Raw genomic sequence first — 26872 nt, forward strand, 5'->3', positions numbered from 1 at the left:
AACCCTTTCCGATATCCGGTCAAACGTCCTATGTGGCACTCAAAAATTTTCTTTTCGCGAACTAAACATGGCCATAATGAGACATGTTTTTCAAACAGCCCTTGCATGCCAGACGTAATGAAATTTTGGTCGCCATTATATCTTGCCATGGAAGAACATGTACGAGATAATGAGAGAAGGAACTCCTTAATAATGATAATATGGCTTGGAAAATAAACTAACTTGGAGATTCAAAAGTGTTAGGGAACAACTCCAAAGTGTTTTTATTGGGCATACATGTATCAACATGGCAATAATGAGAGAAAATCCAAGAAATATCATTAACAAGTGTCAAATTTCAAAAAATATCATTGACGAGTGAGAGTTCCATAAAATATCATCGTGCAAGCTATTTTATCTCAGAAATATCATCGTTGTTAGGGTTTCGTTAGTAGCCCTCCATTAAGTACAATATGATGAACAATGTATTTAATGATATAGGATGGATGGAACACTAACAATGAGAATAGTATTTTTTTTTGGACAAAATCGCGTGTACGATTGTATTCTTATGAAACTCGCACTCGTTGATAATATTTTTTTGTAATTGGACGCATGTTAATGTTATTTTTTTTGGATTTTCTGGAAAAATGAAGAGTCCATATTGCAAGAGCGAATTGACTAGTAGAATTCATGCAAACGATCCCGTGCTTCTAGTTATGCGTTGATTGGACGATTATATAGCTTGTTGGTAGACGCTAATAGCTGATGCCCAACGAATTTGGAACCTTGGTTTATAGTAATACGATAATGCTCAAATGTCCCCACTAATAGATACTAATTGTGTACTACATAGCTTCTATATAGTTTAATAGATATATCTGAGATATTGTACATAGGTGGTCCACATTGGAGTGTCAAACAAAATCGGCATAAGTTATTTTAAAAAGAAAATCAGAATGAAGGATAACAATACATGAATTATACTAGTAAAACATGAGAAAACAATAGTTTTAGTCTGTTAGGAGGGGGGGGGGGGGGGAGAACAAGAGATAATAGACTATTCTTATAATATTAATGTCGTTAAATATTTCACACCGCTAGCCATTAAGCTTGGGCTTTATCTTTTATCTTAGCCAACAATAGATGTACTGAGGGCAATCCCAACCCATAGTTAACATAAGCAGTGTCTATGGTGTCATGTCAATAAGACATCACAATAGAAACTACACTCTACAACCTATGGTTTCTTAAAATGGGTCATTAATAAATACATCATCTCTCTTTCTTTACCAATCATATTTATTCTTCATCTATTATGAAAACACTATTCTCTCCCAATGCAAAACTTGATAGTGTCTAGTACATAGGTTCTCGTATTGAAGCTGTGTCTTGCATGAGACCTAGTTTCTTCCTCTCTCTTCTCTCTCTCTTAATTAATATAGTGCCACATAAGCTAAAAATCCTACATGGCAATGCAGTTGATGCCATAGACACCATCCTAGTGGGGCGTTTTACAGTACCCTTCACTTGTGCCTGTAGTAGTGTAGTAGGATCACATCTAACCGTTGATTTTCGAGGGTGTTTCAGTCTTTCTCCTAATTTTAGTGGAAGGGTATTACAGTATTTTCGCGTTCCAATCGCCAGCATTCCTTTGTTCCAGCCGCCGCCATCTGCGCATCGCCTCCCCTCCCCTTCGCGCGGCTGCGCCGGCCCTCCCCTTTGCGCGACCCGATGCTGCCGGCGCGCCGCTCCTCCACCTTCGCGCGGGCGCGGTGCCTCTCCCCTTTCGCGCGAGCGCGACCTGGTGCCGCCACCGCGCCGCCCCTGCGCCGTAAAGCCGTCTCCGTCCTCCTCCAGTCCCATCCACCTTAGGCATCAAGATCCCGGCGCCGACGAACCGCGCGTCACCTGGCGCGTAGCTGACTCCCGCCGGCCGCTTTCCTTCCCCCCGCCGGGATTCTCGGCGAGTTCCCCACTGGCTACCTGTCCTTGTTGTGCGTGTAGTCGCCGACCCTCGTCTGATTTGGATTCGGAGTCATCACCAACTCTCCATTTGTTTCAGGTAATGTAGCAGATGGTTAGGGTAAACTTTAGGAAGGCTAGCAAGATTATTTATTTCCCTAATCAATTAATTACCGTCCTAGCTTAAGGTCTTAAGGATGTGCTAGTAAAAACAATAATGGCATGTCCTTAAGGTCTTAAGACATAAAAACAATAATCAGCTTTCTTGAGTACAACCTAAAGTTTGGCAACTAGTAATCAGCTAGTAATGGCATGAGCATTGTCTCCAAATTTAGTCTCTGCAGGTTGTTCAGACTAACAAGTGAACATAATGACAATCTGTTTTGATTTTAATGTGTCACTACCTTATGGTGTGAGTAGTTAGAAGCAAACTAATTGGTTTTTTCATATAGTTAAGCTTCAAATTGTGCATATAAAAATAATTCGATCTGGTTACTCGTAGCAATATATGAAGCATGGTGTGATGGGCTGGACTGGTGTGCAAATGGAGATTCTGTAATTCAGACTATTCATGAATTGAATGGGCAAAGGAAAAGAATATCAATTCGAGTACTATAATGTATTCAGATGCAATACTGTAACTGAAACCTGGTGTCATATGCCAGTTTTGGGCTCTCCATCCTGATCCAATATGCACAACAGTGTCCAGAACTCCAGATACTGTACCCATCTGTGCAAGGGAAACGTTAGGGAGTCTTCTTCTTCAGCTAGATTTTCTATTTTCCCTAATAGATTACGTATCTAGTTTAAGGATTTGCTAATTTCTATCAATTAGAGAAAGAAAGGATGTTTCGTGAAGGGGATGCCTGCAGGTGATCTGACTCCTATATATTTGTTGTATTTAGCACCATTATATATATTCTTGAATGTATTATGAAGAAATGAGCTACCTTAAGAAAGTTTTGTTCACCTTGTTCTTTCAAATATTCAGTTAGGAGTGTATCCTGATGTAATTCATTTTTAATCACATTTTCTCAACCTGCAGAATCTGAAGATTGGAAGCTCATCACCATTTGCCATAATCCATTCAAGCAGAGCAGTTGCTATGAAGTCGGTACTTGGACATGCTGTCCTGAATTTTGTTCTTATGTGATGGCTTCCAGAAATTGCAAGAGCACATTTATTGATTTTTGGTTTTTTAGTCTGTAAACAAGTAGTCTTGGGATATGGTGTTTTATTTGTTATAATTGAGCTGGTACTTTCAAGTTGCTTATAGCTGCACTGAGCATGCCCTCAAACTGTGATTTACTGTATACTCCTGCCATCACCGGAATCTGAATTGGTCTGCAAGCTTGTGAGTTCTGACTTGCTTGTGAGTGGGGTTGTGCGTGCAAATCAGGATGCAAAAAAAAAAAAAATTGGTTAATGTTGAGCCCTTGCTCTGACTAGCTGTCTTTTTTTTTTTATTTTTGTTCCATGATAGTGTTCAATTATTTTTCTGAAATATTATAATATTTTAAAAATTGTGGCATCAAGTGCTGATTTTAACATACTTTGCAGCTAGTTAAGATGGAGGACACGACCATCAGATGTGCTGCCAGATAATCTAGTTTAGTATTTTGTATGCTTGATCAGGAGTTGGCGCAGAATAAATAACATATATTTTATCCTGACTTCACAATGTATAACGGATGATATTCAGTCACAAATAGAACCTGTGATCCCACTAGCTAATGCCGGTGCTAGCTTCTATTTTTCACTTTTGTATATCCTGAAATTGTTGGGGGTAATATGGCTGAAGTTACAAATTTGAGAATTTTCCTGACATGGTGCTGTGCATGGAGTTAGTGATGGTCGTCACAGTTCGCCACAAAATGCATTGCGTGCACTCCAAACACAGTGCAAAACAGCTCCCAGATTGTTGGATTTAAAATGTGGAGGCAATGGCTGACAAAATTCAAATTTGGTTTAAATTTTGTCAGAATTTAGTTGGATTTAAATGGGGAATGTACAAACTGTGTCGAAAACAAAAACCACTCGGATTTTTTTGTTGTGAACACATAAATCATTTTAAGACAATATATGTTACGTCCGGATTCCATCCAGTCTATCTAGACTGGGTCGGCAACCAAAAACATGTGTTTTTTCATCGTAAAGACACAAATTAAATAAGATCTACCATTTTAGGATAATATATGTTACGTCTGGATTCATTCGGTCTATCCTAACCAGATCGGCAACAAAAAAACAAACACATGTTTCTTCGTCGTGATTACATAAATTAAAAATGTTATGTGACATTAAAATATGTTACGTCCGGATTCCATCTCCGTATCGGGTCGGCAACCAAAAAAACATGTGTTTTTTCTTCATGAACACATAAATTAAACAAGGTCTACCATTTTAGGACAATATATGTTTTGTCAGATTCCATCCGGATAACCATTTTAGGACAATATATGTTACGTCCGGATTCCATCCGATTTGTCCGGATCGGGTCAGCAACCAAAAACACGTGTTTTTTTCGTTGTGATCACATAAATTAAACTAGAACTACTATTTTAGGACAAATTATGTTATGTCCGGATTACAACCGTGATTTTTCGGGTTAATTATCTTTAAAAAAAAATCAAACTCTGGAACCAGCCGATCCGAACATGCGAGGATATAGATTTGCTTGTCCAATTTTATTTTAAGTCCATGTATTATCGGCTGGATCAGTGGAGCCCATTGAAGAGCTTGAGTCCCTGTACGTACATCTGGCCCTGAACTTTGGGAGGCCCATGTTATTGGCAGCCCAGGTGATGATTAACGCCTGCACCGTTAATCACACGTGAACGCTGGTACTCGCTCCAAGTGAACGGTGACACCTCCACTGCATGCGCCACATCAGCACGATCTGCAGCCATTGGTACAAATCGGATCCGGACAAATCTCCTAGTAAAGATGCGCCACAGCCACGAGGATCAGGAGATCAGCAGCCCATTTTTTTCTCAGGTATATATATGTTAATTAACCAACTAATCCTAAATCGGGGCGTAGAACCAGCCACCAGGGCCGGCCCTAGTACCGTGCACGCGCAATTACATAATACACCTCCTCTTACTGCTGAATTTACAAGAATACCACAATAATTTTTCTACAATTACCCTTATACTACACTACTACACCCCTTGTATTAGGTGTAGTAGCAATGAATTTCCACCATTAGATTCCATCTCTTCTATGGTCCATATTCATCTAAAGGTACACTAAAAAAATCTATCCTAGGTGGAGGGTTGAGACTGTCCTAAGGGCAAGTATAACAACTGAGCTTGTATAGGCTCTAATAAGGCAATACACGTCATCTTGAGATTACAACAAAGGTTAACTATGACCATTAATCCACCAAAATAATCTTTTTATTGTAAAGCTTAACATTGACTTCCGTTGAAAGCATTGTTATGCTGGCTGTTTATTTTACGGTAGTTTTGAATTTTTACAAATGAATTGCTCACTCTATTTACAAAAAGTTTGAAGTATATATAGTTGTCTACTCAATACCCATGTACTAAAAACATTCGTGATCACCTAACTTACACTCATCACCAGCCCAACACAAGTTTCTGACCTTCGGAATAACCTTAGGCAATGGAATACTCACAAAATATCACTGTTTTTTTTAATTCCCAAGCTACTAATGCATTCTTGGAGGTACAAATCATCCGTCAGGACACTCCAACAAAAGTTGGATGAAAATTTGGATATTTGTGGCATGCTTTTCAAACTGCTAAACAATACGTTTCATGTAAAAACCTCAAGTCTCGCTCCGGTCCTTTCTACTTAGAGTAGAAATTAATCTGAGCCATTGATCGTATTTAATCGTAAGGTTGAGATCTAGTTCTACTCTCACCAAATTTTATGGGAGTAGAAATGTGGAGGGATATATTTGTATAGAGATAATAATTAGCGTGGGGGTATTACCGTAATTTGCCATTATCTAACTATTCACCCTTTCCATCCACGGCACGAAGATAACCTTGCCGTCGTCGACGTCGGCGTGAACCAATGCCAGCGACTGTTTCAGACACAGAAATGTTTCATCATAATCTGGTAAATCTAGTATATCCTTGTCAAACTTTTATGTTTTCTGAACCATAGCCATCTCTCATGAATATGACTGGATTACAAGCCAATTCGATGATGTTTATTGCTACCGACTGATTGCTATTGCTTTCAGCCACAGGAAAATATTCTGCTCAGAAGGAAGAGGATTTTGCATACTGGAATAAAAGCCACAAAATATACCAATTACAACAGAGGAAGAGGAGGATGAGAAATTTTGGTAGTGATGCGGTGATGCGGGCCTGCGTCGGGGGCTCGGGGGCAGCACCGCCGGCCACGCCGCCGCCTGCCGGGAGGAAGAGCAGAAACTGTGGTGATGTGTTGGGGCGAGATGCGTTGCGTCGAGAGTACAGGGCAAATGGTCGACATGATCATCCCATTCCAAAATTACCCTTAATCTGTAATAAGAGATTACTAATCTATCCTTTAAGATAAACGGTCGAGATTAATTCTACTTGTAGTAGAATACTGCAAGTATATTGCACCGGAGCACTACTCAAAAACCTTCTATATGAAAGTCACTCTAAAATATCAGATAAATATATTTTTCAAGTTTATAATAATTAAAACTCAATTAATCATACGTTAATTTTGCGTAAAATATTTAATTTTCATCTTCATCCCCATCTACCTAAGTTTCAAACACCACTAGATTATGCTGGAAGCAAACACCTTCACGATTATGCACAGCAAAATGCGGCTACAGGATTCAATAACTAGCCAAGGCAATGTAAGTTCTCTCACTAATTACGAATATTCTGATAGCCACTTGTAAAAATAAATATATTCGTCCCAAAGTTAAAACTTTCATTTGGAGACTCACTAGAAAATCTCTTCCTACTGCTTGAAAACTTCATGACAGAATTGAGGAAGTCCTAACTGTACTCATTTTGGTCTCCAAGAGAGAATGGGATTCAACTAATCAACTGTTCTTTGGCTGTCAATGTAGCTGGTTGGTTTGGTTTGTCTCTGAAATTCAGCTTAGAATTGAATCATTGATGCTCTCAATGACATGCAATCTGTTAATGAAATCTTTGCTAACTTAGTAATTAGCAGAGGACCATCTGGAACAACCCTACCTAGAATCTGTACCATCCTCCTCAACGACATCACCTATCTCTCGGACAAATGCTAATGCTGTTGATTCTTTACAGAACAGAGATTTCCAGTACAACCCTGGACATTAAAGAATCAGACCTCTTTTATACCAGCTTCAGCAGAATTTGCAGGCCAATTGGCCAACATATGAACATGAGGTGTTTATACTAGTTTTCTGCCCTTCATGAGAGTGTAATTAATCTCCCTCACCCATGTTTACTCCCTCTTTCCACGAAGACTTCTTCTTTTTGCCCGTTTCATCTGTCCCATAATAAAGACTTCACTTTGAAACAATCGATGTATTAGAGTTTGAGAAAGTAAGAGATAAATATATTCGAATTTGAGGAAAATGAGGGCACAATTGCATTTGAGCTTGACTGCTTGAGAAGGTGGAGAACAATTGCACATGAACTGGAGAAAAGGAAGCATATTCTAGACTTTTTGACTTTATATTGATATGTGTGAGATAAACTAAAAATGAAGTAATTTTTGTAACGGATTTAATATGTTCTAAAAACTTCTTAATCCAAATAAATATATGTGTCTTCAAACCGAAACTCATGTTTTGGCCACTCACTACAAAATGTCAAACCAAGGTTAACTCAAAACTTGTACGGTCAGTCACTAAAACACACTGTTTTTACTCCATTGTTAATGTGAATTCCTATTGGAACCTGCTACTATGATACAATTTGAAACGAAATCACAAATGCAACGAATAACTAATCTGAATTTGAGCACAACATCTTCATAAGAACTAAAGAATTTTCTAACATTTCTTCTAGATTTGGTAGCACACGAGAATAAGAAGAAGAAGAGCACCCAGATGGAGACGCACATCCAGCATTCTCCAAGATAACCGTGAGAACGACGACGACGACGACATCGGCGCGGTGGTCGGTGCAGGCGACTGGAGCGCCGGCGGCCGCTGCACCGGCGCCTGCGTCTGCCGGGCGCCGCCGGTGACGTTCTTGAACTCCGGCGAGATTTTGGTCTGCGTCCAGACCTGTGATGCTGCAAGAAGATGAGGAGCTCAGTGTCAGCAATGGCAGCGGCCAATGGAACAGTGTCAGTGAAAAAGCTTGGAGCATGGCTGACCTCGCCGTGACACGGTGAGGTTGGCATCGTCGTAGTTGACCGGCCAGAGGAAGTAGCCGAGGAGGCCGCACCGCGCGGCGAAGGCGAGCTTCTCGGCGACGACGGCCACGCCGTCGAACGCGACCCAGACGTCGCCGACGGACACGTACGACGCGACGGAGGCGTTGTCGTAGGCCGTGATCACCGCGCGGGAGCCGCGCGTCGCCGTCGCGGCGAGCCACTGGACCTCGGCGTAGGACATGGCGCCCGTGGCGTTGCTCCCCCGCTGCTTCGGCCCCGCGGCGACCACCGGCGCGCCGACGCCGTTGTTCGCCTTGTTGCGGAGGAACCAGGAGCGGCCGTAGAGCGGGATCCCCATCACCACCTTGCTCGCCGGGACGCCCGCGTCGAGCCACGACACGACGCCGTAGCTCGCCGAGTAGTGCGACGCCCTGTCGTAGAGCGGCGCGTCGAACGCCGTGGCGTTGGCGGCGCCGGGAGGGCGGAGCCCGAACGCCATCACGTTCACCCAGTCGAGGCTCCTCGCGACGGCCTCCGACGGGTAGTCCACGCCGGCGAACGGCGCGTCGAACACGTGGTTGGAGAAGTACACCGTGGCCGTGAGCAGGAACCCGCGGGGCACCGCGGCGCGCCACTCGGCGACGAGGAACCCGAACTCCGCCATCTCCACCGCCGACGCCGGGAACCTCCACGCCACGTCGAGCCCATCGAACCCATTCTCCCTCGCGACCTTGACCGCCGCCCCGATGAACGCCGCGCGCGACGCGGGGTCGGCGGCCATGGCGGCGAACGCGGGGTCCGACACTGACCCCGACCCCGCCGCCGCAGCCGCACCACCACCAGCGCCGCCGCCGCCGATGGAGAGGACGGTCTTGACGGCGGCGTTCTTGGCCTTGACCGCCCTGGAGAAATCCCCCAGGAGGCTCGCCGCCGCCGGGTCCGGCGGCAGCAGCAGCGTGCGGCGCGCGGGGTGGACCGCCACGGCGTAGTAGTAGAGGTGCGTGTACAGCGACGCGTCGAGCGCGGCGAGCGGCCGGAGGTGGGCGTCGGCGGCGAGGTAGTACCCGGCCCGCACCGCCTCCCGCGGTTCTTGGCTCCTACGGGTCGCCGCCGCCGCGAGCGAGAGGGAGGAGAGAGTGACGGCAGCAATGGCGGAAAGGAGGAGGAGGCCGTTCTTGGCCGCCATTGGTGAGTGGAGGGGAGAGGGGTGGGGGTGGGTGGGGAGGGGACATTGTTTTTGTGCCATGGACACTCATGGGAGTGAGGAGGGGAATCTGTTGGGGGTGTGTTGGTATGCAAGTGTTTGCATTTGCATGGAAGTTTACTCATTCACTCACAAGGGAAGATAAAGAGTCTTGTGACTTTGAGGGTGACTTGGTGAGATATTTATAACTATTTATCACTTTTACTGAACTCATTTGTCACAAACACATAAGAGTCATGAGTCCACATGTTAAAGACTATGAGTTACAAATTCTTAATTGCCACATAAAAGTCCTAAGTCCACATGTTAAAGACTCTGAGTTGTAAATTCTTAATTGCCATATCTTAAAAGTGATAAAAAGTTAAATGCATCTAACTTCAGTATTGTGGATGGACAGAAGGTGATGTGCTGTGAACTTGAAGCTACACGTATGCACAATTGGACTTGGAGAGGCATATATATGTGCTTGGGCAATGGGCAATGGTCAATGGTCAATGGAGGATCATCTGAATTATCGCTGGTGCAGTAGCAGTCACTGATACGTCGATCTTATATATGTAGAGAATACATATTTATGCTTCAAACATGACTAAAGTATTACACCTTGAAATATTAAAAAAAAAACAGAACTTGGCATTGTGTATGGTGGGAGAAAATTTCGAACAAGATGATTTTCAGACAGCTTGGAAATTGAACGAATTTGTTTCTTTTTTTTGCCCACTGGCACTTCATACTGGCAGCGGCGGAGCCAGGGCCCGGGGACCCTACTACCCTAGGCAGTTGCCCGGGCTCCGCCGGCTACATGCAACCATGCCCCATTAGATTAAATCTAATAACTCCCTCCATTCCATAATATAAGGCACAACAACTTTTTTTCTTAAGATGTTCCATAATATAAGGCATGTATGCATGCAAGCAATTAACTATGACATTTTCTCCATTAAATTATTACTTTTTTAAATCCTCCACTCTCATATTCTCTAAATCTATTGGATGCATGCATTATATTTATTAGGATGATCCAAACTAGAAGATGATAATAATTATTTCTTGGTCTTTGGGTTAGAGGTGGTTATGCCTTATATTTTAGAATGGAGTGAGTACCTTGCTAATAATATCTCTTAATCACTGTATAAATTGTAACAACAGCAGTACATATAGTGTACATACTTATAACGGTTTAGTGTAAAATAACAAAGCAAATGCTCACTCTAAAATGATCTACAAATTTGTATACTATATTTGTTGTTAAACTTGCTTAGGCTCACGAAAATTTCTAGATCCGCCACTGTATACTGGTAAGTTGAAAATGTGAAACCCTGGTGACGACAGACTATGGAGCCGTTTGGAATGTTCGAATTTATGCATCGCTTTTTTTTTGTTGGAGTTCAATATCCTTCCTTGTACAATTTGTAAATTCAGGCATTTCAAATGGTCCTAACCACTAGTTTTTTTTTTAAAAAAAAAAGGTCCTAACCATATCCATCCACTCGACGTAACCAGAGCCCCACCTAAATTGTTGGAACTCTCGCGTGCCTCTTTTTGGATGCACAACGTACTCATACCGCACGCACGCAAGCAATTCATTACACAAAAAAGATTGTGAATTATATATATCAGGGTTGTACATCTCGAATTCAAGCACGAGAAAATACGTTTGCGTGCGTTCAAATCCCAATACTACATTACACGAGCGTGCGTTCACCGCAAACTTTCCCAATGGTTAAAATCCCAATGAGCACTGAGAAAAAGTCAAAAAAACGTACTCCATTCGTAAAAAAAAAAAAACCCTAAAATTAGAATGAGATATAAGGCCATTCCCAACCAAAGACACTGGATATAATTTCCATAAACTCCACATCATAACTAATACTCCCTCCATTACAAATTAATCTACATATAGTTTTTTTAGGTTATTCCTAAATGATCTACATATTTGTATTCATTTATTAAGTTTATTCGTTATTTATGCATTGGAGTAAATGGACATTGATGTATGCATCCATGCACACAAGTATTTATAGCCCACATGCAATATCTTGATTTTCTATTGGCTAGGAAATAGTGAGGATGGTGCATGCATTGGGTTTGTTGCTAGAGTAAATATAGTATGAGAGAGTTATTAGCTTTTCTTGGTCTTGGTGTACCTATGAAATATGTAGATCAATTTGGAATGGAGGGAATACTAGACACTACTCTTCCAATGCAAACACCACTATTACATACTTAAATTTAATGCTACTTATCTCACATAATGTTTTGGATGTTGTGTAGAAACCATGTCACATGCAAGACATGCTTTCCTTCTCTTTCTTTATTTATTTATTTGCCACATTATTTTTCATTCTAGATGGTAGCTTATTTAATGCTATGAACATCATCGTAGTTATTTGTTAAGAATGGTCTAATCTAGTGCAACGAATTTAGACATGTTATATTTCATTCTAGTTCTAGGTTAGTTTTTCTTTTTTTTTTTTTTGACGGGAGGGACTACCATGAAAGCTTGCTGTGTGAATGAATGTTGTAGGAGTAGAACCTGGAACGAGCTGTGCATTTTCCGGGAAATCACTGGTAAAAACCGACCAAGATCGATAGTACTACTAGTAGATGTAAACTCCCATCCATCTTGTGATTGTTTTCTGATTGGCCGCTGCGTTTGGAAGGAGATGATCCTCGTGACAATCTGTGCCTGCAGTGTGCACCAAGGTCCCTGCCATCTTTTGCTTGTCTTGTCTCCAATTGTGGGTCATGGCCATGCATGTGTCCGGGCCAAGCAGCAGTTAGGCTGTGTTCGGAACTCTTCCCAACTTCCTCTTTTCGTTATTCGAGCGCATCATTTTTCGCACGCACACGTTTTTCAAACTACTATGTTTTTTTAAAAAAATTTCTATACGAAAGTTGCTTAAAAAATCATATTGATCTATTTTTTAAAAAAAATTAGTAAAAACTTAATTAATCATGTGCTAATAAACCGTTTCGTTTTCCATACACACAACTTGTGTTGGGAACACAAGATTCCAAACACAGCCTTAGTGACACTGATAAGAGGCAGATCAGCAATCAGCAAGCATGCACTTAATAGTGCAGTGATAGAAGTGCGATTTTAATCTCAAAGTTCCGTGTTCAATCTTCAATATACTTATAATTTCTTTCTGGAAAAAAAAATATTTGGAGGACTGCCACAGGCTACAGCCTGGCTTCATCTCTTCTGTAGTTGGAGCACACACAAACGGTTTCCACTCCAAAGAACTCGGTATATGCGTGATGCGTCGATGAAGGAGAAATATTGTTTGGTGGATGAGTCTTGCATAGCTCAAGCTCATGCATGCACCGATCCATTTAGTACTTCGCATAGATAAACGAAAAGGCACTAAGATGGAGTATAAATATACTAATCATTTCTGAACAACATCAAAAATTATATGATAATCGTTTGTAAATGGAGGAAGTATTATAACGATTTTTAAGTTCTTTAACAAATACTAAGATTAAGTCAGAAGATTTCTTTTTAATTGCTTTAGTTGTTATTTTTTAATTTTAAAATCGCTTAGATTCTCTTTGGAAACATCTGATCGTCTCTTGAGTTAATGAAATGAATGAAACCATGAGAATTTGAAGCCTACACATACTTCAAAACGGAGAGAGTTATCCATAGCGTAACCATCTAACATCACGAAATGATAAAAACTGTCGGATGACAAGACATTATTAAGAGCAAATCTTATTAATAAATCACAAAAAAATACTCCTTCCATCCTAAAATATAACAACTTTTAACCCTCAGGATTTGTCCTAAAATATAACAACTTCTCCACTAACATTTTCTTCCCAACCAATCACAACCTTCCATCATTCACTTTTTCCATCTACCTTCACTACTAATCTAATCACAATCCTGCACCATTAACTTTCACCTATTTTCATATTAATCGTATCCAACTATAAAATTTCTTATATTATGGGACGGAGGAGTACTATACTATAACCATCGACTCTAGCTAACGGCATGCGTAATTGTTTGTCCTCAGCTACACAAGCGTACGTACTGCATCGTCTCTGGATAACATCTCGCTTCCAAAACGACCGTTCGTTCATATTTGAGGTGAAAATTTCTTGAAGATTTTGAACTCTTCGTATTTCGAATGATATAAGAAGTTTTTAAATGTCAGGAGGCGTGAAACAATGTACTAGTGCAGTGAGCGAGGTCCAGACCAACCGCAGCTGTGTCTCACTCTGATTGTCTCTTCTCGCCGGCCGGGGCGATTTAAAGGCCAGGCACCCCAACTGCATACGGCACGCCACGGCTGCCTCTGCCTGGTCCACGGCGATAATAAGCTGCATGTACCCGGAGACTATGGAGCTAACCTTTGATTAATCCATATTAAAACTAACATGTATAAGTTAATTGTAAAGTCTTTATTTTGTTCTTTCATCTTTTTCTCTCACTATAAATTTAATATAGATATTTTTCTCACCATATTATTGTATGTCTTTTTCACATAAGTTTATAGTTGGCTTATGTCCCACTACCATCCTTACTTTTAGAGAGATTAAGGTTCTGAGAAGTAGTTGTTAGTAGTCAGCTTATGAGAATTTGAAGAAATTGGGTTTTTGAGAGCTGCAACTTTTAGAAGCTATAGCTGCTATAATCTTCCTCAAACAAAGATCTATGGTCAGGGATGGATTGAACATGGGTGCTAGGACACTCAAGTCCTCCTACCCGTCTAGGTCACCATTGATAGGAGAGAGAAGGAAGAAAAAGAGAGAGGAAGAAGAGAAAGGGGGTTGGAAGAGAAAGGAGATAAGTCATCCCTATAATGTTTTTCTAGATCCGTCCTTGCCTATAGCTAAAAATAATTTGTAGATAAAACTTTTACACATGTTTTTACTGACTTAAAAACTAATATAAAAAAACTACATTAAAAAAAATCAAAAATCAACTCCAAGATCAAGCTTTAAAATTCAATTTTTGGTATCACTTGTAAGTCAATGGGAAAACAATAAGACCCCAAAATACCTATAGAGTACTTTAGTCCCTTTACTTTTTTTTTAAAGAAAAAAAATTTGGGGGGGGGGGGGGGGGGAGGGGGACACAGTAGAAACCGAGGGCTGCTAATGGGCCCATCCCCCTAGACGCTCCTCTCCCCCCTTCCTCCTCCCCTTTTTCTCTTCCTACTATATCATAAAATTTAAAAAAAAATAAAAAAACAAAGTTAAAAAAATTTATGTATAGAAATACTATATATAAAAAGTATTTGAATTTAAATTCAAATTTGAATCGGGTATATAAACTTTTGACTTATAAACTTTGGGTCTATAAACTTGAGATGTATAGAAATACTATATATACTAAATTCAAATTCAAATTTGAATCGGATATATAAACTTTTGAATTAGAAACTTTGGGCCTCTAAATTTTAGGTGTATAAACTTTAGATGTGTAAACTTAAGGTGTATAAATTTTAGGTACATAAATTTACTAAAATAGAAAAGTAATGTGGTGAAAAAAAAAACCACGTGGATGAGGGGTGACCACGCGCGATCGATCACCCATTAGGAATTTCATTAGAAACCACGTGTTTCTTAACGTGAAAATGGAACCTATTTGGTATATTTGGCGTAGCTGGAGATTTTAGAATAGCTACTGCTCTTATAAACTTCCCGAACCAACTATTACTAGTTCATTTGTTATGCCAGAAGAACTATATCATTAGCATACGTGGCATTTGTTGCTCGTAACTTTTTAGGCCCACGATGACCCCATAAAGGCCAAACATAACCCTTGTACCATGTGATAACCCTTCGTACATATATTGTTGTCAGCATCTCTCTTGAATACTGCATCATTCTGCTGTACCAATCCGTCAAACCGTGGTTGGCACTTGGCCTGTAACTGGTACGGTCTGGAAACCCTTTACTTGTGAGATGCAGTGACTACTGTCTACTGCTATGCCCAAATAAGGTGATTAGAGCTAAACCTCTCATTTTATTCAGATAATCTGTAGCTACGATTCACAAGGCATTGGCACAATCAAAATGCGTTCAGCTCTCTAGCAGGATACGATGGTCTGCTTCAAACATGTAGCTACAGATTATCTGAAGAAAATGAGGTCTGATAAAAAAATATTTAATTGTAGTTATAGCAATTTGAGTTAACTGAAAGATTTAAACACCATAAGAGACCCAACCAAGCGATAAAATCAATTTATCATACTGCGGACTTTGTATCCGTAAGATTGGTACAATAGGCTCTGGCTTTTCTTGGCAAAAGGTATAATAGGCATAAAGCACAAGGCAAAATTGACATCTAGCAAGTCAAATATCATAACAGTTGCCACTCATCACCTAGCCATCTAGTCCTCCTGCAAGGCCTTCATTAAGTAGAGCCTGTTGAAATTCTGACCAGCAACCCTGCAGTAGTAACGCAAATATCAATATGGCTGGTGAATAAGCGCAATGGAATGAAAAAAAAAAAACATCTGAAGCTTTACGACGGAAACAAGAGCCAGAAGAGAAATTTTGCCATATTTACTTCACCGTAACCATTGCCATAATTAAATGGATCATTCAAAAAGGAACATTTTGTGTATCAGACTACACCACTACATGCTAACAACATTGTATATTTAATACTTTTGCATGTTACTAGTTCAATCATGAGACATGCATCTGTACGACTATAATAATCACAGTAAAATTTCTACATCTAATGGTTCATTCCTGACGAAAAGACACAGGCATTATGGAACTCCTAGAGAATAGGCATAAACTTGCGAGAATCCATACCCATTAATATGGTTGCAGTAACTGGAGATCTGATTGGTTACAAGATAACCCTCCAAACGTGACGGCTCAGGAATCGGCTTGAAAATGGGATTGGATGGGTCTTCTTCTGGCAATGGCTCCTCTCCAGCAGCTTTTCTTGCCATATTCTCTTGCCTGCAGCATGTCAGTAGCAAAAAAAATATGAGACGTAAATTGCCATATTCATAGCAGCACCTGCTTTGCTTATTTCCGAGAGGAAGAGTGCGCTTGTTTAAAAAGTTGGCACATTCCAAGAGCTAATGAACTGATCAATATCACAATGGACAAGCAGTTGTTTTGACCTTCTCTTTTGGAGCCATGCCTGCTGCTGTGACTGCTGTCTTGAGACATTGCGATAGTAATATTGGAACTACACCAGAAGGACAACACCCAGTCATATAAAATATATTTGTCACAGTAACATCAGATAGTTTATGCAAAAGTTCATTTCAAAAAATAACCTTGTTCTGCTCTGATGAAAGATCATCCATGCAGCCAATCAGAAATTCCAAGTTCCTTTCCATGAATGGAGCAGTTGACAATTTAAGGCGGTCAAAATCACACTGTAACAAGAAGATAAATATAAATCCTAGGTAGCTGCTAAAGGATGATGACAACAGATGCCACATAAAAAAAATTCACAAGTTAACTCTAAACCTGTGAAACAGGTGATTCAGGTTCCAGCTCCGTCATGAAGGCACTGACAAGTGCAGAGTTGGAAACTTTAATCTATGAGACAATAAGACAGGATACATCAGGACACAAAAATTGTACATATTGACATGAAAGATAACTAAGTACATACCGGTATCTCCTCAAAAATATCAACCCATGACAATTTCTTCTCTCTTAACCTGTAAAAACATGTAGTCATTTGCATATGCAATCTTTAAAAACTATTAGAAGGACTGGGTTACATAAAAGAAACCGTACTTCTCTCCAGTTAAACCATTGTTACGGTAAAGATCCATGAATGAATCTGTGAGTTTCAAGGCCTTGAGAGCTAGAACCCCCTGATTTGACCTAGATGGGTCATAAACGATGCACACACATCTCCGGATATTCTCCTGTAACATGCAAATGTTATGTTCTGCATGCAACATCGCAGAAAATTATGCAACTCTTATGACCAACTCATAGATATTTGATATATGATATGCATGTACTGCTGCGTATACTACATTGGATGTACAAACAGGTTAGATATTGTAATGCATACAGAGACTTAACCTTGATTCGTGTCAAAATAGGTTACATGCTAATTAGAGAAGCTAATTAGGTGCACTGTTTGCTGTCCTATTTGTTTGTTCATGCTGTGCTAGCTATTTTGAGCTAATTAATGCGCAAGTTGGCCTAAAACTATTACTGCAGTAGGTCAACAAAGCTGGGAGAGGATAACCCAACAGCAATGGAAAGATTGATCAATTGCACCTTATTTATTTTTGCATACCTGATAGTTCATAAACGTTTCAATCAGTTCCACAGTCTGAAAAGATCCAAGCAAGCAAGATTGATACCTGTACACAGGCATGGGAAAAAAAGGGTCAAAACATGAAGCAGAACAGGCTACAGCTTTGTTGGATGATTATGATAGTTGTATGTGCAAAATCTGTTAAACAAGTACAACAAGAATGGAGGTTAAAACTTAAAACCACAACATAAATAATACAAATAATAGGACACATCACTTAAGCTCAAGATGAAATACGTTGGATAATTAGTCATTATTGGAGTTAAAAATATAGCAAATATTTTGAACGAGGCATGAAACAGCTAGAATGCAACACAGGTTAATATGTCGTTAATGCAACTGCAAAAGACTGGAAAATACATCGAGTAAGCACAAAACCAGCCACTTTAAGGTCAATGTTAACCACATACACGATAACTAAAGGTTGCTACCAGAAGCTTGATGATGTTTGGTTGCTTCATGCAATAAGAAATTTAACACTCTCATGAAGTGTTTCCAAAAGAGGATTAGATAAAATAATCAGTCCAAGCAAACAAGCAGAGCACCATTGATTTTAAACAGAGACAAGGTGAATACATGACACAAACAACATTTCTATACATGTATGCATAGAGGCAAAATTCCACATTTATTTTGTTCTCACTTTTCAGTGTCACATACTCAACAGCATCACTAAACTATGTTGACAAATGAGCATATCTCAATTTAGTTTGCCTGCATTATTAACTACAGCCAAAGATGTTAGCAACATTCCAAAAATATAATAATGAACAAACGGTCAGAACAAAGAAATACGAATAAACTATTTATGCACATATAAATTAAAGGCAGAGGATCAAAGACTACAAAAACAGAGTTGTAACACGTGTAAACTCAAAGGCTGCTCGCAGAAGCACACGGCAGAGGTTAATTATCATATGGAACAACAGCAATAGGTATTGAATGAAATGTCTTATCATACCATCCAACAGTGTTATTGTCAACATTAACCTCCCTCAAGCACCTCATCATCTCAAGCTGATAATTTGCACCATCTGCATCTGCCTCTTCATCATCTTCTCTCATCTGTGGTCAAATATTAAAGTAGCTGTTAATCTATAAACTAAACAACCACAAGAATACTCAAGTCATATTAAAAGAAATATGTTATAGATGTTAAATACTCACTGGGAAAGGAAAACAGTTCGTTACTTCCAGAACACTGCCAACATCCAAACCAAGCAGTTGGCCTGTAACTAGAGCAGGTGCAAACTCCTCACAGTGCTTAATGATCTTCAGGACAGCCTGCATGATTGAGAGAGAGAGAGAGAGAGAAATTTGTGAGTGGAAATATAAGAGTACTATACCTAAACATGCCTATTCAAACACAGGGCAAAAGAAAAATGCGGCTGGCCCTCAGAAAATCATCCAATGTAAAGGTGCAGCAAATTTGATCTAGTAGAGTATGGTCAACATAAGTACATGACTAAAAGCAACATGTGTGTCGTGCAATATGGTTGTGCTCCACTAGAGCACTCTTGGAGGCTCCTATTGCGCTGCGAATCAAGCAAGAATTTTCTCCCACCCTCTGCTCTCCCTAGTTTCTCCTACACTTCTTCTCAACAATCACAATGCAGATGATCACTTTCTTTTTTGCCGGAATGACCGAAGGAGGTCATTCAATGTAATTAATTAAGATAGGAAGTCTTCCGATCACTTTCAAATCATGTGTAGAAGAAAACATTGTAAAAAAGACAACTATATTCGTAATAACCTCACCAAATCCCTCCAGTTCCAGAGCCAAAGGACCCCGATCTAATTACACGGCAAAGCATGTAATTACCTCGATCTAAAGAGCTAAACAACACATTTGGGTGAAGAGAAATCGCACACTGCGGGCGTTTCATCACACAAACAGATCCTCCCGAAATCAAGAGCTTATCCCTACTTCATCCCAAGCGCAAGTCGCCCAAAACAAACATGCTAGCATAGCGGACGCGCTTCGAATTCTACCAAGGGACAAAACGGGAGGGGAGAAGAAAAATAATCACCAGGCCCTCCATCTGCACGACGCGGAGCGGCGACGGCGCCTCCTCGGTGACGGTCGACACGGCCTGCAGGAACGACCTCGCTCCCCCCGACGGCCCTGCTGCTGCTGCCGCTGCAAACCAAACCAAACCGAACCAATTAAACAAACCACCCATTCGCCCCCAGAGTCGGAAGCGGAGCAGGACACAAGAGAGGGAGAGGGTAGGGCGGTTCTTCGTCTCGCTTACGATTCGCCATGGCTGCTCGGGTGGTGCTCGACGGCGACGGCGGCGGCGGCGGCGGCGGCGGCGAGGAGGAGGAGGAGGAGGAGGAGGCGAGCTAGGGTTTAGGTCAGATTCGCTCGTGTGTCGACTCGAGCCCGATTTTGATGTGCGGCGCAGATTGTGTCCCGGGCTGGGTTTGTTCACGGTTTACGGGTGGTGCCGTACGCTATCTAGGAGCCGTTGGATCCTAAAATTGGCGGCTGGGATTGAAGGGGTTGAGACTTGAGAGGTTTTTTTTTTTTTTTTGACACCTGAAGGGGGTTGAGAGTTGCCACTTGAGAAGTTGAGATTGAGAGAATTCAGACAAGGAGCACCGGATTGCCATCTACTAGAAAAAAAAAACAATTGGTGTAAAAAAAGGAAAAAAAACAATTTGTGATGATAAAAAAAGAGAAAACGTTGTATTTGGTGTAAATTAGTTATTGTGAGAAAAATAGTTATTTGTTAATTATTATATTTTGCTTGTATCATTTCATTTATACTAGAATTTATGATTTTTCTAAACTAATTATATTATATGGTTTCATTTATACTGGAATTTATTTTTTAAAAACACTAATTGTATGATTAATCTGAAATATTGTTTTAAAAAATACAACGACTTATAAAAGTAAAATGTGTGAAGTTCGATTATATATCCTTCAATTTATATTGAATTAGAAATCAACCTCCTAATAAGTCTACTTATCAATTTTCGGTCCAAAAGGATGCCACACTATCAAATCTCGCAAATAGGGCCGATGTGTGATCAAGAGGAGAAGGCCATTCAGCACATTTTGATAGGTTGTCTTCTCATGACAAGTTTGGTATCTCCTCTTTAGTCGGTATGGTTGTGCAGATCTTCCATCACAACCAAAGGATAGTTATTTTTGTAAATGGTGGATAAAGGTCAATTCTATTATTCCAAAGGTGCTCAAGCATGACCTGAATTTTTCTCATTACTTTGGAAGCATGCACCAAAAAAATTGTGTGTTTAACGAATCCTCTCCTTGCGGGTAGTTGGATTTCAGAGAAAGGGTTTTTTTAGTATATAGCAAGAGCTAGGGGCTTGGCTTAGCTAGAGGTAGCGGGTGGCTAGAGTTGTTTTGGTGTCTATGGTCGCGTCCTCTTTAGTCTTGAGTATTCTTGTGGTTTTCTCCTTTCTTTTTTTTTTGTCACCACAGTAGTGGGGATCTTATGTTTAAACCTTTTTTTCTTGCTTGTTCAATAAAACTATCGTCATTTATAAACGATGACATGATCATAGACTCATGATCTTGCAAGAGATAGCAAGTATTATCTATTGTTATTTCGCCATTGCAACCTATCCATCAGAACTCAATTCGAGATCGGTATTTACTTAATAGTTTATAGATGAGAGGCCGATGTTCGAGTTCTTCTGCCCTCTCTATCCTAGAATGTCGACACCTTCACGAAAACTCCTGGGTTCTCTATCTGAGTAAGAGATGACAATCATCAACTACTGGGTTCTCTATCCGAGTAAGAGATGACAATCATCAACTACTAGCTTCTGTGCCAAGAATTTCACTTGGATCATAGTGCCGCTACAGGAGATCAAAATTTAAGATGTGTTTCATGTTCCATCCGATTGACCGCTGCGTCAAGGAATGAGAGGAATCTGATACAATAGTAGGAATTCGGATATCTCATATTCTTCTTGTTACCAGGATGTATACAAAATGCAGTACTGGATGCAATCGTATATAAACTCACCTGTATCTGTGCTATATATTGTAAGCAACAAAATAATCAAATGTTTCCCGATTACACGCGTCCATTTGAGAATGGACAACTATTCAGAAAAATGGGAGAACACCCAGAACAACATCCAACATAAGTTAGATGAGTAGAGGGACATGGTTTCTGAACACAAAACTCTCATATATTTAACATTAGCCGCATGCCGCTAATGTACACAGGATGAATGGTAAATCTTTGAAGAGTTAGCCATTGATAGTCATCCTAAATACCAAATCCATGGCCAAAAAAAAAAAAAACTGGAGAGCTGTGGAGATCAAATTGCTGAAAGCAATCCAGGTAATGGCTGAGAAACAAGTTGTTTGGACTCTCAACCTTTTGTTCTTAGTATCGTGATGCTGCCTCTGCCCCCGTCAGTTCTGATCCTTGTCTTGCCAATGACTGGCTTGCCAGAGAAGGCTGAAGTCCCTAGGGTTTCTGGAGCCTTCTTCGGAGGAGCACGGATTCGCTGATTTATATCCTTTAGAGTGATGACATCTCCTTCCTCCCAGGATGGTTTGATGAGGGTAAAAGGGTATGCTATAGTTGTAGTTAAATTCTGCTTCGCCTTAACCAGTGAGGTTCCTAGTATAGCAGCAGAGACAAATGATCAGCATAGACAAAACTCAAAGTAAGAAATGTTGATGACATGATAAGATACTGTCAAACTGAAAATACCTTTAGATACTTTAAGTGTAGAAAGCTTCCTAGTCTCCTGCATTAGAAGACTTTCTGTCACTGAATCATTCTCAGTTGTTCCTGTTATAGATAGAAAGAACTGGTAAGTTTCCTGCCAAAACTACAAAATCTTAGTTTCAGCGAGGCACTCAAACTGTATGTCCGTCAATCAGTATAGAATTTTGCAGTGACTGAAAACATGGCATTGCATCGAAGGAAAACAGCAAACAAAAATGTTCTCTACAGATATCTCGCATGGGGACGTAAGGACAAACAGTGATGAGATGGGATGCTCATGCATAGATTACAAGCCATGTTTTAAAAACAAATGAAAATTTGACTTTAACAATGCTGTAGACGTACACTTTGCACTGACCTGAAATACCACTTTGATCATTGGTATATGTAACGCTCTCCTGGCTAGAATGCCTAAAAATGAATCCAAGCTTAACATGTCATCATTGAAATATAATGATAAAGTAAATACTGTTTTCTGTGGGAACAGAGAGTAGCTAACATTTGGTCATGCCTGAAATGCATTTGATTTTCATCAGAGCAATTTTTCGAATGACTATTTGATGGTTGGTAGAATGCTCCAGTTGACAAAGAATCTATTGTATCAGATGCCACTATTTTCAGTTAGCTAACAAAAAAGGCATAGCAATTTAAGTTGTCAAACAATATAATATGAAAAACAAAAGACAAACCAAAATTATTTGAATTGTTCTGTGAATCCCACTTGAAGCTCTGCGGTTCATCGGTGCAAAGCAATGAAATTTCTGATACCTAAGACATGGATCAGGAAAAGAAGTAAGAAGTGTAAACAAGAGCACAATGCACTAACTTGGAAGATATCTAGGTGCTAGTGAATTACCTCAGATGTGCCCATGGTAGAACTTATTTCACGATTTCCATCTTCTGATTGATTAGACTCAGAAGGGTACTCCAATATGCGGCGGCGCTTTGATTCCCGAGATTCCTCTAGGTCCAACGTCTCCTTGCAGGTGAAATCTGACTCGAGTAACATCTCCATTTAAGCAAACATTCCAGAGGAATAACAATTGATGGTGGTAAGAACAAGAAACTACCTACCATCAATATCAAAGAAGCCACGACAATCTCTTAGAGGAGTTTGATTGCCCAGCAATCCCAGTAGGTCATCATCATCTTGATTGAGGCAGTCCCACATGAATCTAGAAACATCTAATGTAAAAAGAAACAATCAAATAGTAAGTGGAAACTCGAAACAGATGCTCCGAATCTGTGTAAAGATGCTATTATGATTTATGGATTTTGAGTGATGTACCATGATTTGCAGCATTGCTCTCGCACTGCTCCGCCGCTTGCCAGTCCCAAAGACTGCAGTAAGCATTACAAGATCAGACATAAATCGCAATCAAAGTAACACGGCGAAATAGCGTGCCATTTTTAGACAGTAATCAGTTCCGCGGACAGTCGAAACAGGATACAGCTTGAATCATAATGAGTTCTTCCTTATAGTTTCTACATAGATCATAATAAATGTTATCACTTCGTGCTACGGCAGACTCCTAAACCGGAATTGATTATCACCGACACGGCATTGCAAAGACAGTATGTGTCCATTTATTCTCAAACCCCTTGAGCCCAAAAATTGAAGTGAAACATTTCCAATCTAACACACAAATCTAAGAACAGTCATGTCCTCCTCCTCCTAGTATCCTAGCATTTCCCAGCCGCATCAACCTAAATACCCACGGTTTTTGAGCCATTTCCAACAAGAGCAACTAAATCGTCATACGAATAACATATTCAGCAAGTGATATTAAAATTAAAAAAAGAAACACACACACTAACATACACGAATCACCCAGACCCGATCAGGCGATCACCCCCCCCCCCCCCCAAATCTACCAAAACTCTAAACACCAAATCGCCACAACCACAAGACTTCTCCATCCCCCAAAAGGAGGCGATAAACAGTCGCGGATTCCAGTTCCCCCCCCCCCCCCCCCTCCCCATGGCCGCCGTCTCGACGACCAAACCAAACCCGCCCCGCAAAGCAACCCCCGAAGACGTAAACCCCGCACCCACATTTGTTCACCGCCGCCGATGCCTCCGACTCCGACTCCGCCGCCGCCGCCGGACGGGTCCATGTCTGCGCTGCGGCCGACAACAACAACGGCAGCGGCGGCGCGCCCGCCCCCTCGCTGGGCTTGGAGGATCTGCTTGACTCGGGAGCAGAAGAAACGAGGAGGAGACAAGAGCGCTCCGATGTCGTCGTTCGTCTGCTACTACTCCGCTCTGACTCTCGTCCTGCGCCGCATTTGTAGGACGAGGAGGAGTAGGAGAGGAGGAGAGATGGAAATGGAAATTGCGATAGGGCAGGGCAGTGTGAGTGTGTTGGTGTGGGTGGGCTGGTTTCCGAGCGAGAGGGCCGTTGCCACCTTCTCTCTCTCTCTCTCTCTCGTGGGTCTCCGTGCCGCCGCGTGCTCAAACCGCTACTTACTCTCTCTCTCTCCCCCCCCTCTCATCCGTCTGATTTTCTCTCTCTACGCGTTTTTTTTAAAGAAAAAGTAAGGAAGGCCTTGATGGCCTTTCCAAATTCCAATCCCAGCCCAGCCACAGCCATGGTGGCGAACTGGCGAAGGTCCAGCTTAACCCACACCATTTTTCACCTAGGCTTTTATTTTCTTGAGAAGGGTATTTTTATCCGGTCTTTACATCTAATCGGATATATGCAACCTTTTCAAATTATAAACTTAACCCTTAAATAATCCAATCCAAAATTTTTCACACGGCCTTGGGTGACATAGATGAGAAATTTGATACATTTTTTTCGTGGTCAATTTTGCTTTAATCGGCGCTTGTGACGATGATACGTGGGACCATTTAGGTGAATGAAAGCGGGCTAGGATGTTGAATAATCGATGATCATTTTAAAAGAGTGTTATATTATCGAATCTCTTGTCGGAGGGAGTGTCGATTTCGTCAACTGCGTATTGGGGGGGTGTGTTTCTCTCTTGTTTTGGAAGGGGTGTGACTGGCTAGGGTTGGATTTTGATGCTATGGATGGAGGGGGTGTGGGGGCAGTGGTAAATACTATGTTAAACTTGGAGGAGGATGGATTGATGGATGGATATGGATGGAGTTAATCTGATAAGGCCGAGAACTAGGGAGTGGATATTGATATGAGTTTATGCGATGCGGTCGGGTTGATGGGTCACGCGTTAATTGAGATAGTGGAGTAATAAGAATAATATCATCTTTTATGGGTGGTTGTCCGAAAGAGTACCCACCGATTTGTTGCCTTTTTTGTTTTATATGGAGCTGCTATTTTTGTCGCTTTGTGGTACGGAGTTCATGCTGACTTGGATTGGTATGAGATGCTGCTAAAGGCAACTCATTTCTTTTAATGTCACATAAGCGAGAGACATGTGTATAAAACCAATCGGTCACGTGACGACACACTTGAGCATTATTTTGGAAAATAATTATTACCGTTTGATCACGATAAGATTCAATCATATTATGCTAAAGATTTTAATTTTAATTTGAATAAACTTTTATGTAACTCTTTCTACCAACTCCAAGGCTGTGTTCAGAACTACAAGTTCTCATCTTTTACTCTCTTGTTTTACACATGCACGCTTCTTGAACTATTAAACAATGTGTTTTTTAACAAAAGAATATCTATGGAAAGTTGCTTTAAAATATCATATTAATCTATTTTTCAATTTTTAGCTAATACTTAATTAATCATGAGCTAATCGGCTATCTCGTTTTCCGTGCCAAGGAGAGAGGTTCCCAACACCTCCTCCCAAACACAGCCTAAGCCATATAACCACAACAATTAAGTGATTTACTATCATATTTGTTAATCCTAGGCACGAACAACAAAACTTTGCTCAAACAAAATCGCATATATGATTTTATTGAGAAGGGAAACTGTGACCATTGAGGTTTCTCACAACTGATAAAGGGTGGTAAATAGTACTAACTTGGGAGAGGATGGATGGAGTTAATCCAATGAGGCCAAGAATTAGGCCTCATTGGACGATGTGTTGATATGAAATTAAATGATGTGTTTAGGTTCAATGGTGAAGCCGGATCTCAGTATGAGGGGGTTCAACTTAATAAGTGATTACAATAAAAAAAAACTAGTATAAAAATATACACAAATTTTAAGATTTTTCATACTCTATATTATCATATCAACATAAAAAATGATAATATAATATATAGGCTTATAATGTAGCTATAATGTGTAACATATTTATTTATTTCAATTCAGCTTTATAAGCAATGGGCAAACAAATTATAAACGATGATAAAATCATCCGAGCTAAAAATCTAGATAAATAGACAAATAATTAGACAAAAAAAGACAAAATGAACAAAGAAATTACAAGTGCTAGTATTTCAGAGATTTGAAATTGAAATATTAGCCACATAGTGATGTCT

At 40.5% G+C, this 26872-nt stretch overlaps 3 protein-coding genes and 1 long non-coding RNA gene across 6 annotated transcripts; 1 reads left to right on the plus strand and 3 right to left on the minus strand.

Annotated features, from left to right (window-relative positions):
- The first annotated feature begins 1626 nt into the window (after positions 1 to 1626).
- On the plus strand, positions 1627 to 3306 carry LOC127769926 (uncharacterized). Its single transcript, XR_008016859.1, has 2 exons — positions 1627 to 2044; positions 2990 to 3306. It is a non-coding gene; the product is annotated as an uncharacterized LOC127769926 (long non-coding RNA).
- A 3332-nt stretch (positions 3307 to 6638) lies between these two features.
- Positions 6639 to 9446, minus strand: LOC127771382 (class V chitinase-like). Of its 2 annotated transcripts, XM_052297284.1 has the most exons (3): positions 8245 to 9446; positions 7985 to 8160; positions 6639 to 7429 (listed from the first exon to the last, which is right to left on the minus strand). In XM_052297284.1, the coding sequence occupies exons 1-3, from the start codon at positions 9428 to 9430 to the stop codon at positions 7427 to 7429; spliced, it is 1365 nt and encodes a 454-aa protein (XP_052153244.1). In that variant the 5' UTR covers positions 9431 to 9446; the 3' UTR covers positions 6639 to 7426. The 2 variants fall into 2 exon arrangements, with proteins under 2 accessions (XP_052153244.1, XP_052153243.1); XM_052297283.1 differs by lacking the exon at positions 6639 to 7429 and having other exon boundaries at positions 7450 to 8160.
- Positions 9447 to 15638: 6192 nt separating this feature from the next.
- On the minus strand, positions 15639 to 20126 carry LOC127772039 (eukaryotic translation initiation factor 3 subunit H). The gene is made up of 12 exons (XM_052298010.1): positions 19979 to 20126; positions 19754 to 19863; positions 18891 to 19007; positions 18685 to 18788; positions 17703 to 17769; positions 17186 to 17319; positions 17058 to 17106; positions 16910 to 16981; positions 16714 to 16815; positions 16555 to 16622; positions 16235 to 16387; positions 15639 to 15859 (listed from the first exon to the last, which is right to left on the minus strand). The coding sequence occupies exons 1-12, from the start codon at positions 19986 to 19988 to the stop codon at positions 15802 to 15804; spliced, it is 1044 nt and encodes a 347-aa protein (XP_052153970.1). The 5' UTR covers positions 19989 to 20126; the 3' UTR covers positions 15639 to 15801.
- A 1568-nt stretch (positions 20127 to 21694) lies between these two features.
- Positions 21695 to 24843, minus strand: LOC127769620 (protein XRI1-like). Of its 2 annotated transcripts, none has more exons than XM_052295218.1 (9): positions 24503 to 24843; positions 23736 to 23788; positions 23522 to 23632; positions 23304 to 23440; positions 23137 to 23215; positions 22959 to 23040; positions 22806 to 22858; positions 22430 to 22510; positions 21695 to 22336 (listed from the first exon to the last, which is right to left on the minus strand). In XM_052295218.1, exons 1-9 carry the CDS (start codon positions 24562 to 24564, stop codon positions 22083 to 22085), a joined length of 912 nt encoding a protein of 303 aa, XP_052151178.1. In that variant the 5' UTR covers positions 24565 to 24843; the 3' UTR covers positions 21695 to 22082. The 2 variants fall into 2 exon arrangements, with proteins under 2 accessions (XP_052151178.1, XP_052151177.1); XM_052295217.1 differs by having other exon boundaries at positions 22947 to 23040; positions 24503 to 24842.
- Between the last annotated feature and the right edge of the window lie 2029 nt (positions 24844 to 26872).

Source organism: Oryza glaberrima, chromosome 4, assembly GCF_000147395.1.
Source record: "Oryza glaberrima chromosome 4, OglaRS2, whole genome shotgun sequence".
Classification (NCBI taxonomy): domain Eukaryota; kingdom Viridiplantae; phylum Streptophyta; class Magnoliopsida; order Poales; family Poaceae; genus Oryza; species Oryza glaberrima.

Excerpts from the sequence above, each read along its gene's own strand:
- LOC127771382 (XM_052297283.1), bottom strand. The coding sequence starts at position 9,430 with ATGGCGGCCAAGAACGGCCTCCTCCTCCTTTCCGCCATTGCTGCCGTC. Across the intron at positions 8,161-8,244 it reads CCTCACCGTGTCACGGCGAG|CATCACAGGTCTGGACGCAG; the intron begins GTCAGCCATGCT and ends ATCTTCTTGCAG.
- LOC127772039 (XM_052298010.1), bottom strand. Across the intron at positions 16,982-17,057 it reads ATATTTTTGAGGAGATACCG|ATTAAAGTTTCCAACTCTGC; the intron begins GTATGTACTTAG and ends ATTGTCTCATAG. Across the intron at positions 15,860-16,234 it reads TACTGCAACCATATTAATGG|GGTTGCTGGTCAGAATTTCA; the intron begins GTATGGATTCTC and ends TTACTACTGCAG.
- LOC127769620 (XM_052295217.1), bottom strand. The coding sequence starts at position 24,564 with ATGGACCCGTCCGGCGGCGGCGGCGGAGTCGGAGTCGGAGGCATCGGC. Across the intron at positions 23,216-23,303 it reads CTACCATGGGCACATCTGAG|GTATCAGAAATTTCATTGCT; the intron begins GTAATTCACTAG and ends TCCATGTCTTAG. Across the intron at positions 22,337-22,429 it reads TACACTTAAAGTATCTAAAG|GAACCTCACTGGTTAAGGCG; the intron begins GTATTTTCAGTT and ends CTGCTATACTAG.